Below are 13,346 nucleotides of genomic sequence, written 5' to 3' on the forward strand. Positions count from 1 at the left end.
TGTTTTGTACCTCGCCTGTGAAGAGCCTGAGGGCATCTTACTTTGTTAAAGATGCTATATAAGTACGAGTTATTGCTGATAAGCAAAATATTTTTGCAAATGTCCTGTCACTTCACCAAACGACTTGGGAATTAAGAAATAGTCGATGGCCCCAAGTATTATGTTATTTGATTCAAATTGAAACAATACAATGCTCCCACTTTGAAGGAAGCATGAAGCTATCATCTATATTGAGACGTTTTTCCAGAATATTCAGTCCAAGCACTGAGGTTTTGTACAGACACGTTTCTCTTCTAATACTTACCAGACTGTGGTCTCCAGCTGACTGTCATTTTGCTGATGGCAGTCCAACTGTGCAAAAAGTGGGAAAAGAACCTGAATGCCGCCAACAGAATGGATCGCACTGTGAATCGAGTGTGTCACAATAGCTTTTACATCCTAAAGCAAAGCAGAACACAACAAAAAAATATTACTTGATCTAAAACAATGTATTCAACATCTAATTTCTGAGATGAAGTATTAAAATATTAGTTTACTTGGGCAATGTGGAAACACAGTCACACAAATATTATCACCACACAGTGATGGCACGCAAATTTGATTAGTCATGCCACTTAACTGCTGTGAGGAAATCATAGAAATCAAAATTTTACATCATGGGAGGAGACCATTCAGCGCATCACGTGCACACTGGCCAAAAAGTAGCCATCCACTCTCCTCCCACTGTCCATCACTTGGGCCTTCTAGGTTGCAGCACTTCAAGTGCATATCCAAACTCACACCAAGTCCTGTTCATCCATCACCCCCTGAGCCTACATCGACTCCCAGTTAAGCACTGCCTTAATTTTAAAATCCCATTTTTCCCCCCAAATCCTACAACCGCCTCGCCCTTCCCCATCTCTGCAATCTCTTCAAGCCCTACAACCCTTTGCGATATCTGCATCCTCCAATTCTGGGCACTTGAACATTCCCAATTTTAATTGCTGCACCATTGGTGGCCATGCCTTCAGCTGCCAAGGCCCTAAGCTCTGGAATTCCCTCCCTAAATCTCTCTGTCCTCCTTTAAGACACTGCTCAAAACCTAAATGTTAGGAGGGTTTCTGCCTCTACCGCCCTTTCAGCATCAAGTTCCATATTCCCACCACCCTCTGGGTGAAAAAATTTCCCCTCGAATTTCCTCTAAACCTCCTACCTCTTACTCTAAATCTATGTTTCCTGATTCTGAACCCCTCGAATAAGGGAGAATACTGCCTTCCTATCCACTCTAGTCTGTCGTTACATTGACATCCTTCCATCTGCGTATGATGATGGCCATGCAGCAAATTGAATCCATTGAGGATGGGGTAGCTTCATATGGTACACTTTTGCTCATGGCTGAACAGACCAATTGTGACATGCAGATTCTACCACAATGCTACATTTGAAGTGTTTGTTTGATGTCGTTCTGGGTTGCTTTTTTTGTTGTTGGCGCCACTCTATCTCGGACACTTATAATTTTATATACTTGAATTAGGTCTCCCCTCAGCCTTCTCTGTTCCAAAGAAATAAGCCTAGCCTATCAGATATTTCCTCATTATTAACTTGTTAATCATACCCACTATGTTCAAGTCTAAATCATTGGTATATACCACAAAAAGCAAGGTACGTCATACTGAGCCCTGTGGAACCCCTCTGGAAACAGCCTTGCAGTGACAAAAAGCTCCCATCAACCAGTACTATTTGCTTTCTGCCTCGGAGCCACTTTTGGATCCAACTTGCCACTTTGCCTTGGATTCCATGGGCTTTTACTTTTGTGACCAGTCTGATTTGTGGGGCCTTATCAAAAGCATTACTAAAATCCATTCAGACTACATCAAATGCACTACTCTCACTGATCCTCCTTGTTACCTCCTCAAAAAATTCAATACTAGTCACACACAACCTTCCCTTAACAAATCCATGCAGATTGTCTTTGATGAAAATTTATCCTGGCCCTCAGAATTTTTCTCTACAATTTTTCCACCACCAAGATTAGACTGACTGGCTTGTAATTACTCGGTCTATCACTATCTCCCTTTTTAAACCACAGTACAACATTAGCTGTCCTCCAGTTCTCTGACACCACACCTGTAGCCAGAGAAGATTGGAAAATGATAGTCAGAGCCTCCGCTATTTCTTTCCCCTTAACAGTCTAAGACACATGTTGTCCAGGCCTGTGGGCTTTCATAGATGTTAAGCCCCTTAATACTTCTTCTCTTACTATGTTAATTTCATCTATTATTTCACACTCCCTGATTCCAATGTCTGCATCATCCCTCTCTTTTGTGAAGACAGACACAATATATTCATTAAGAACCCCATGTCCTCCACCTCCACACAGTTACCCTCACAGCCCCTACTCTTTCTTTACTTATCCTCTTGTTCTATTTGTATTTATATTAAAAGAATTTGGGCTTTCCTCAATTTTACTTACTGATAAGTTTTCATGCCCTCTCTTTGGTTTCCTAATTTCCTTTTTAATTTCATCCCAACACCTTTTACACTCCTTTCAGTTTTCTGCAGTGTTGAGCCTTTGGTATCTGTCATAAGCTTCCCATTTTTCCTCTCCTTTAAGCCTCTTGACATCCAGATGGATCTGAATTTGTTAGTCCCACTCTTTGGGCAGGATTTTCTGGTCGTCAGGTGGGTGCGCCTGGGAGCAGCCAGAAAACGGACCGCCGCCCACGATCGGGCCCCGGCTGCGATTTCATGTTGGCTGGCCAATTAACGGACAGCCAGTGTGAAAGGTGCGCTGAGGGACTCAGCGTTGCTGGGGTGGGGGTGGCAGACGCTGAAGTCCGCGCACGCACGGGAGAGTGTGCACTGAAAGCTCGCTGAGGGCACAGAGCTGCATCAGAGAGCTGAAGTATTGCGGATACCAAACTAGAGATTTTAAGAATGTGAGAAACATGTCCCCACATGTGACTCAGTCGCATGAACAGAGACATATTAAAAATGATGTGTAAGAATTTTTATATTTTTTAATTACTGCTGGAAACCTCATCCTGCCCGTGGATGAGGTTTCATAAAGAATCCAAAGGTTGCCTGGCCATTTCGCCCGCCCATCAATCATAAGGTTGGACGGGCAGCGAAAAATAGCTTTAAATTATTTGTTTAAGGGGCTTAATAGGCCTCTTAATTGTTGGCGGGCGCACTGCCAACTCTTGCGCACGCCCGTCGACAATTGGAGGGCTTCGAGACCCTATCTACAAGGCAACATGTCTGCTCAGAGTGTAGCATAATGTATAAATGTAGCGTGGAATTTGAGACGAAATATCGCGCGGGCGTGCAATGTCATCGCGCATAATTTTACACCCGATCTGGTCGGGCGCGTGCCTGCCTGCGGGATGTAAAATTGTGCCTTTTTCTTTAAGGGAACATACTTGCTCTGAACTTTCACTACCTCTTCCTTGAATGGCTCCCACTGATTTGAGTCCAAGAATCCGTATCCAGAAAGACTAGCTGCCCCTTCTTGTCAAGATTTGAAAACTGGACCTCTTTCCCCATGACAACCAAATCACGTGGATCTGTCTCTGGGCAGAGTTCAATATGATTGCACCATCTGACATTCTAGGACATTAAATTAAAAGAGACACAATGATATTCAGACGATCGAGTGAAGGGACTTTCAAAAGATACTGGAAGACTTACTCTGGTATGGCAAGGAGAAGGTGCCCACTGAAAAGCTGGAGGGCTTCGAGGCCCTATCTACAAGGCAACATGTCTGCTCAGATTGCAGTATAACGTATAAATGTAACGTGGGGTTTTCAATTGTGTTAATTAGTTAATGGGGAAAGTATATTTTCTGTAGTTTAGTGTATTAGTTGCCTACTGAGTAATGTTGGTCAATGTTGATGTAGGTTATTTGCTACAGTGAAAGTCTTTCCATTGGTTGTTGGGAAATTCATATCTCTTTTTAAAGTTGTGGGAGTTTCTGTACGTGCGTGTGATCCAGGGCAAATATGTCTGCAGTGAGCATCAGCAGCTTGAGGAGCTTCATCTCAGAGTCACTGAACAGAGCTGCAGAGGAGGAGAAGTTACCTGGACACTTCATACCATGAAGCAGTCACATCCCTTTGGATAGGATTTTCTGATTTGGTCTGTGGTCATGGAAGGGAGGGTGTGACTGCAAGTGAGGCAGATGTGGGAACCCAGGAGGTAGAAGTGGAGGAGCCTTAGCCTTTGCAGGTTCATGCAGCCTGTATTAGTGAAAGTGGTGAATGCAGGGTGGATGAGCAAACTGGCCATGGTACAGGAAGCCATTCAAGTAGAGGGAGCTAATAGGGAAGTGGTGGTAGTTGGGGACAGTATAGTCAGGGAAAAGGCACAATTCTCTGCAGCCGAGAGCATGAGCTCAGATGGCTGTGTTGCCTGCCTGGTGCCGGGGTTCGAGGCATCTGCTTGGGGCTAGAGGGAACCTTGCAGTAGTCGCAGTCCATGTTGGTACCAACAACACAGATAGGGCTAGGAAAAGAGGTTCCGCTTAGGGATTATGAGCAGCTAGGGGCCAAATTAAAAAGCAGAATCTCAAAAGTAATAGTCTCTGGATTATTACCTGAGCTACCAGCAAATTGGCTTAGGGTAAATAAGATTAGACTGTGTGGCTCAAAGGCTGGTGTGGGAGGAATGGGTTTCAATCCGTGGAACACTAACACCAGTACTGGGTAAAATGGGAGCTGTAATGCTGGGACAGTCTTCATCTGAACCGTGCTGAGACCAGTGTTCTGGCAAGTCGTATAGCTAGAGCGGTAGAAGAGGCTTGCAGGAGAAGATATGGTAAATTAAAGAGAAACAACAAGGTAACAGAGCAGAGTAGCGAGTGTGATAGGAAGGGAGGGAGAATATAAATTTAACAATGCACCAGCAGATAAGGCCAGAGTGTGGAAAAATGTTAAAAAGACAGATTTAAAGGTTATCTGAATGCGCACAGCATTCACAACAAAATGAATGAATTGCTAGCACAGCTAAAAATAAATTTTATGATCTGATAACCATTATAGATACATAGTTGCAGGGTGACCAAGGCAGGGACCAAAATATTGAAGGGTATTTGGCATTTCGAAAAGGTAGGAAACTAGGAAAAGGTAGTGGGGTAGTTCTGTTAATTAAGGATGTCATTAGTATAACAGTGAAAGTGGAGCTTGGCTCAAAACAGCAAGGTGTAGAATCAGTTTGGGTACAAATAAGAAATAGTAAAGGTAAGAGGTCACTTGTAGGAGTAAGTTTATAGGCCCCTAACAGTAGTTACATAGCAGGACAGGGTACACAGGAAGAAATAAATGGGGCATGTAAGAAAGGTACCGCAATAATTATGGGGGACTTTAATCTACACATAGATTGGGCAAACCAGATTTGCAAAGGTAGCCTGGAACACGGAGTCTATTCTGGACAATTTCTTAGAGTAGTACGTTCTCGAGCCAGCCAGGAAGCAGGCTATTCTGGACCTGGTAATGAACTATAAGACAGGATGAATCAATAAACTGATAGTTAAAAGAGCATATAGTTGACAGCAATCATAACATGATAGAATTTCTGTTCAGTTTGAAAAGGAGAAGCATGAGTCCAAGTCTAATGTTTTAACCTGAATAAAGGTAGACAGTAGGGATGCAGTGGAAGGCTTTTAAGGAGATATTTAATAACTTCAGCAAAGATATATCCCAGCGAGAAAGAAAGACTCTGAGAACAATGCATCATCCATGGCTGAATAAGGAAGTTAAGGATAGTATCAAATTGAAAGAGACACAGTACAAATCTGCAAGGGTTAGTGGTAGGTCAGAAGATTGGTCAGGTTTTAAGAACCAGCAAAGAATGACTAAAAAAAAGGGAGAAAGAAGAGTATGAAAGAAAGCTAGCTAGTCATATAAGAACAGATAGTAAGAGTTTTTACAAGTATTTAAATAGGAAAAGTGTAACTAAGGCTAGTGTTAGTCTTCTGGAGAGAGAGCCTGAGAAATTGATAATGGAAAACAAGGAAATGGCAAAGGATCCAACAGAGAGCGCTGGTGAAAAGTGACTGAAGCATTCTGGGAGAAGTCAGCACAGTCACCACGACTCAGCAGGGAATCGAGGAGAAGGACTCTTGCACTCAACATTTGAAAAAGAGCGCGGATCTTGAAGGCAGGTCAGTTGAAAAAGAGCGCGGATCTTGAAGGCAAGTCAGTTGAAAAAGAGCGCAGAGATTGAAAATAAAAGGAGGGGAAGCTGAAGAGGAGCGGCCAGTGTGTGAGTGGCCCAGTGAAGGAGGTGGAGCTTTGAGGCTTTGGCTCGAGAGGCTTCGTCAAGCAGAGGCTGCGGACGAGCTTGCTCCCAGTGGGGTAGGGCCAGGTAAAGTCCTTTAAGTAAATTAGGAGTAGGTAATGGAGGCAGCAGTTGGGGCAGTCGAGTGCTCCGAATGCAGCATGTGGGAAGTCATGGACAGCACAATTGTCCCTGATGACTACCCCTACAAAAGGTGCATCCAGCTGCAGCTCCTGAGAAGCCGAGTTAGGGAACCGGAGCTGGAGCTGGATGAACTTCGGATTATTCGGGAGGGAGAGGCAGTAATAGACAGAAGTTTCAGGGAGATAGTCACCCCTAAAAGTCAGGAGCCAGGCAGCTGGGTGAGTGTCAGGAGAGGGAAGGGGAATAGACAAAAAGAGCAGAGCACCCCTGTGGCCGTTCCCATCAACAATAGGTATACCATTTTGGATAATGTTGGTGGGGACGACCTACGAGGGACAAGTTGTAGTGGTCACGTCTCTGGCACCGAGGCTGGACCCTCAGCTCAGAAAGGAGGGAGGGAAAAGAGGAGAGCAGTAGTGAAAGGGGATTCGATAGTTAGGGGGACAGATAGGAGGTTCTGTGGGAGAGATCGAGAATCCCGGATGGTCTGTTGCCTCCCTGGTGCCAGGGTCCGCGATATCTCGGATCGAGTTCTCAGTATTCTCAGGAGGGAGGGTGAGCAGCCAGATGTCGTGGTCCATGTAGGGACCAATGACGTGGATAGGAAGGTGGAGGTCCTGCAAAAAGAGTTTAGGGAGTTAGGTGCTAAGTTGAAGGACAGGACCTCCAGGGGTAGGATCTCAGGAGTGCTACCCGTGCCACGTGCTAGTGAGGCTAGAAATAGGAGGATAATGCAGCTAAATACGTGGCTAAAGAGATGGTGCAGGAGGGAAGGCTTCGCGTTTCTTGACAATTGGGCTCTGTTCCAGGGAAGATGGGACCTGTTCTGAGGGGACGGTTTGCACCTGAACTGGAGGGGGACTAACATCTTTGCGGGTAGGTTTGCTAGTGCTGCTCTGGGGTGTTTAAACTAGATTTGCAGGGGGAGGGGAACCAGAGTGTTAGAGCAGATAGTGAGGTGGAGGAAGATAAAGGTCAAGCGAGAAATGCATGTATAGACAGAAATCAAGGATCCGTACGTGATAGAAATGTTCTCAGGTGCATCTATTTCAATGCAAGGAGTATTGTCGGAAAGGCAGATGAGCTTAGGGTGTGGATTGGCAAGTGGGATTATGACATTATTGCTATTAGTGAGACTTAGTTGCAGGAGGGGCAGGACTGGCAGCTCAATGTTCCGGGGTTCCGTTGTTTCAGACGTGATAGAGGGGGAGGGATGAAAGGGGGAGGAGTGGCATTACTAGTCAAGGAAAATATCACAGCTGTGCGTAAGCAGGACAGCCCGGAGGGCTCGTCTACAGAGGCCATATGGGTGGAGCTGAGGAATGGGAAAGGTGTGACCACACTAATAGGGTTGTATTATAGACCGCCCAATAGTCAGAGAGAATTAGAGGAGCAAATCTGTAGAGAGATAGCAGACCAATGTAAGAAACAGAAAGTTGTGATAGTAGGAGATTTTAACTTTCCACATATTGACTGAGACTCCCATACTGTAAAAGGGTTGGATGGCTTGGAGTTTGTCAAATGTGTTCAGGAAAGTTTTCTAAATCAATATGTAGAGGTACCAACGAGAGAGGATGCAATACTTGATCTCCTATTAGGGAACCAGACAGGTCAGGTGACAGAAGTATGTGTAGGCAAACATTTTGGGTCCAGTGACCACAATGTCATTAGTTTTAAGCTAATTATGGATAAGGATAGGTCTGGTCCTCGAGTTGAGATTCTAAATTGGAGAAAGGCCAATTTTGTGGAAATGAGAAAGGATCTAGGAAGAGTGGATTGGCATAAGTTGTTTTCTGGCAAGGATGTGTTCAGTAAGTGGAAGGCATTCAAAGGCAAAATTTTGAGAGTGCAGAGTTTGCATGTTCCTGTCAGGATTAAAGGCAAAGTTAACAGGCATAGGGAACCTTGGTTTTCAAGGGATATTGCCGATCTGGTTAAGAAGAAGAGAGAGGTGTATAGCAGGTATAGGCAACAAGAAACAAATAAGGTACTTATAGAGTATAGAAAATGTAAGAAAATACTAAAAAAGGAAATCAGGAAGGCAAAAAGAAGACATGAGGTTGCTTTGGCAGATAATGTGAAGGTAAACCCGAAGGGTTTCTACATGTATATTAAGAGTAAAAGGATAGTAAGGGACACAATTGGTCCCCTTGAAGATCATAGTGGTCGTCTATGTGTGGAGCCTCACGAGATGGGGGAGATCTTAAACAGTTTTTTTTTGCATCAGTATTTACTCAGGAAACTGGCATAGTGTATAAGTAAGGAAGGGAAACAAGCAGTAGTTTCATGGAACATATAGAGATTAAAGAGGAGGAGGTGCTTGCTGCCTTACAGCGAATAAAGATAGATAAATCCCCCAGGCCTGACATGATATTCCCTCAGACCTTGAGGGAGACTAGTGTAGAAATTGCAGGGGCCCTGGCAGAAATATGTAAAATGTCCTTAGCCACGGGTGAGGTGCCGGAGGATTGGAGGGTAGCTCATGTTGTTCCGTTGTTTAAAAAAGGCTCCAAAAGTAAACCAGGTAATTACAGGCCAGTGAGCCTGACGTCAGTAGTAGGTAAATTATTGAAAGGTGTTCTGAGAGATCGGATATATAATTATGTGGACAGCCAAGGGCTGATTAAGGATAGTCAGCATGGCTTTGTGCATGGTAGGTCGTGTTTAATGAACCTTGTAGTTTTTCGAGGAGGTTACCAAGAAAGTAGATGAAGGAAAGGCTGTGGATGTTGTCTATATGGACTTTAGTAAGGCCTTTGACAAGGTCCCACATGGGAGGTTAGTTCAGAAGGTTCAGACACTTGGTATCCATGGAGAGGTTGTAAACTGGATTCGAAATTGGCTGTGTGGGAGAAGACAGAGAGTGGTAGTGGATGATTGCTTCTCAGACTGGAGGTCTGTGACTAGTGGTGTGCGTCAGGGATCTGTGCTGGGACCATTGTTGTTTGTTGTCTATATCAATGATTTGGATGATAATGTGGTGAATTGGATCAGCAAGTTTGCTGATGACACTAAGATTGGCGGCATTGTGGACAGCGAGGAAGGCTTTCAAAGCTTGCAGAGAAATCTGGACCAACTGGAAAAATGGGCCAGAAAATGGCAGATGGAATTTAATGCGGAAAAGTGTGAGGTGTTACATTTTGGAAGGTCAAACCAAGGTAGGACATACACAGTAAATGGTAGGGCACTGAGGAGTGCGGAGGAACAAAGGGATCTGGGAGTTCAGATACATAATTCCCTGAAAGTGGCGTCACAGGTAGACAAGGTTGTAAAGAAAGCTTTTGGCATACTGGCCTTCATAAATCAAAGTATTGAGTATAGGAGTTGGGATGTTATGGTGAGGTTGTATAAGACATTGGTGAGGCCAACTTTGGAGTATTGTGTGCAGTTCTGGTCGCCTAACTACAGGAAGGATATCAGTAAGATTGAGAGAGTGCAGAGTAGATTTACTAGGATGTTGCCGGGTCTTAAGGAGTTGAGTTACAGGGAAAGATTAAACAGGTTAGGACTTTATTCCTTGGAGCGTAGAAGAATGAGGGGAGACATGATAGAAGTTTACAAAATTATGAGGGGTATGGACAGAGTAAATGCGAGTAGGCTCCTTCCACTTAGATTAGGAGAAATAAACACAAGAGGACATGGCTTTAGGGTGAAAGGGGAAAGGTTTAGGGGGAACATTAGGGGGAACTTCTTCACTCAGAGAGTGGTGAGAGTGTGGAACGAGCTACCATCTGACGTGGTAAATGTGGGCTCACTCTTAAGTTTTAAGAATAAATTAGATAGATACATGGATGGGAGAGGTCTGGAGGGTTATGGACTAGGTGCAGGTCAATGGGACTAGCAGAATAATATTTCGGCACAGACTAGAAGGGCCGAATGGCCTGTTTTTTCTGTGCTGTAGTGTTCTATGGTTCTAGGAGTTGAACAGGTATTTTGTGTCTGTTTTCACTGTAGAAGACTTAGAGAACTTCCAAAGATACTTGGAAAATCAAGAGGTAAACAGGAGGGAGGAATCACTGGGGAAAACGTGCTGGGAAAACTATTAGACCTAAAGGCTAACAAGTTCGCAGGACCAGATAACTTGCACCCTAGGGTCTTAAAAGAAGTGCCTGAAGAGATAGTAGATGCACCGGTTATAATCTACTAAAATTCCTTAGATTTTGGAAAGGTCCCAGTGGATTGAAAAATAGTTGATTTAGCACCTTTATTCAAGAAAGAAGGAAGACAGAAAGCAGGAAACTACAGACCAATAAAAAAATCTGAAATTGAAAATCTGATGATGACCACGAAAGCATTGCCGATTGTCATAGAAACTCATCTAGTTCACTAATGCCCTTTAGGGAAGGAAATCTACTTTCCTGACCTGGTCTGGCCTACATGTGACTCCAAACTCACAGCAATGTGGTTGGTTCTTAAATGCTCTCTGAACAAGGGCAATTAAGACAAAAACAGAATTACCTGGAAAAACTCAGCAGGTCTGGCAGCATCGGCGGAGAAGAAAAGAGTTGACGTTTCGAGTCCTCATGACCCTTCAGCAGAACTGATTAAGGATGGGTAATAAATGCTGGCCTAGCCAACGATGCCCACATCCCATGAACGAATATAGAATATAAAGACATCAGTCATAGGGAAATTGCTAGAATCCATGATTAAGGTTATAGCAGGGTACTTAGAAAATCATAACTTGATCAGGCAGAGTCAACATGGATTTGTGAAAGGGAAATCATATTTAACTAATATATTTGGGTTTTTTTTTGAGGAAGTAACAAGTCTTACGAAAGTATAATAATTTTCATGATATTATTCTGGTTCATTATAAAGTAGGTTAATGGGTGTGAGTGTAGATGGTTCAGTCTGTGTGATTTAATTACATTTGGAGTCAGGTAGACTGCAAGCTTGAAATTATCAAAAGAAGTTAGGTGTAAAAATGTACTTGAAATGTCAATGAGTAAACCTGGGAATGGGGTGTTAGCATGTAAGGTGTGAAGGGAATTTGCATTTTTAGATAAGTGACGGGGTTGTGTGGACATGAAAGAGATGTTAGGATGTTTACAATTAGCCAGATAGGCAAAGCAAAGCAGTGCGTTTATTTTTCCCAAAGGTTACTGAGAATATTGGCAACATGAAAGATTTTTATATAATGGGAAAGGTAAAGTTCCAAAGACATATGAAACAATGGAATTTACGTATTAAAGAGAGAGAAACATATATAAAGGAGAATGAAAGGGGCCATGTAAGATGTAACAAGAATGTGTGCAAAAGCCTTTGGGAGGCTTCCAGCCATTTGTGCATAATTCTGCTGTGTGCGGTAACTAAAGTTGGAGTCAAGCATCTGGAATTCCAACCTCAAACAGGTAATGTGGTAACATGCTGGCTTTTTTTTTAATTTAAAATATATTTTGGGCTGTTGCTTTAAAGGGGGTGTGTAATTTAGAGTCAAGTTAATTAGGAATTTTAGGATTTGTTATAATATTAAGTAATTGTAGTCTTATGTATACGCTTGAAATCTTTTCTTTTGTTAATATTTTAATTTAATGTTTAAAATCTCTAAAGGTCTTAGTGGCCTCATTACTTTTGAATTCAGTGCATACATCTTGTAATAAATACAAATTGCAAAGGCATTGTGATAGGGTGGCCAAGTTTCCCTTGTGGATTTGGTCTGCTTGGCACATATCACCTGCCACGTCATAACACAAATAAGCTGGATAAAGGGGAACCTGTAGATCTGGTAGATTTCCAGAAGGCATTTGATAAAGGTCGCTGCACAAGAGGAGATTACATGGTGTAGGGGGTAACGTATTAGCGTGGGTAAAGGATTGGCTAGCTAACAAGAAGCAGAGTGCAGGGATAAATGGTCTTTTTCAGGCTGGCAAGCTGTAACTAGTGGAGTGCCACAGGGGTCAGTGCTGGGACCTTAACTACAAACTACATCAACGATTTGGATGAAGGGGCTGAATGTATGATAGCTAAATTTGCTGATGACACCAAGATAGGTAGGAACATAAGTTGTCAAAAAGAGGTAGAGAATTGGATATAGACTGGTAAAGTGAATGGACAGAAATTTGGCAGATGGAGTATAATGTGGGAAAATGTGAACTTCTCCACTTTTGGAGGGAGAATACAAAAGTAGTATACTTTTTAAATGGAGAAAGGTTGCAGAACTTGGTGGTACAGAGGCACCTGGATGTTCTGGTACATGAATCACAATAAGTTAGTATGCAGGTACAGCAAGTGATTAGGGAAGCAAATGGAATGTTAGCATTTATTGCAAGGAGAATGGAATATAAAAAGCTTTACTGCAGCTATACAGGGCCTTGGTGAGACCACATCTGGAAAACTGTGTACAGCTTTGGTCTCCTTATTTGAAAATATATCTGCATTAGCAGTACAGAGAAGATTCTCATGACTCATTCTTGGGATGAGGGGCTTATCTTATGAAAAACAGTTGAACAGGGTAGGCCTATACCCATTGGAGTTTAGAAGAATGAGATGTGATCTTATTGAATCATATAAGATGCTGAGGGGATCTGACAGGGGAAATTCCGGGAGGATGTTTCCACTTGTGGGAGAGACTAGAACCAGCGGACACAGTTTAAGAATGAGGTTTACCATTTAAGATAGGGATGAGGAGAATTTTTTTCTCTCAAAGGGTCATTAGTATGTGGAATTCTCTTACCCAGAAAGCAGTGGAGGCTAACCCATTGAATTTATTCAAGGCAGAGTTAGACAGACTTTAGATAGATAAGGGAGTCAAGGGTTACTGCAGGGGGGGGGGTGCAGACAACAAAGTGGAGTGGAGGCAACAGCCTCATCAGCCATTGTCTTACTGAATGGTGGAGTAGGCTCAAAGGATTGAATAGCCTACTCCTGCTCCTAAGTCCTGCATTCCTATATTCTGGTCTCTACAGGGATTGTAACGATCCAAGTCTATCCTGAATTGTTATTGC

The 13,346-nt window shown here is 43.1% G+C and overlaps 1 protein-coding gene across 2 annotated transcripts in view; it reads right to left on the reverse strand.

The window, feature by feature from the left end:
* Positions 1-13,346, reverse strand: part of nbeaa (neurobeachin a) — a 1,012,857-nt gene that overhangs the window by 830,967 nt on the left and 168,544 nt on the right. For both annotated transcript variants that reach the window (XM_078545316.1, XM_078545315.1), the window contains exon 10: positions 305-438. In XM_078545316.1, coding sequence (XP_078401442.1) covers positions 305-438 — 134 coding nt within the window. The remainder of the gene's footprint in view (positions 1-304; positions 439-13,346) is intronic.

The sequence above is a fragment of the Cetorhinus maximus genome, chromosome 7 (genome assembly GCF_964194155.1).
Source record: "Cetorhinus maximus chromosome 7, sCetMax3.hap1.1, whole genome shotgun sequence".
NCBI lineage: Eukaryota > Metazoa > Chordata > Chondrichthyes > Lamniformes > Cetorhinidae > Cetorhinus > Cetorhinus maximus.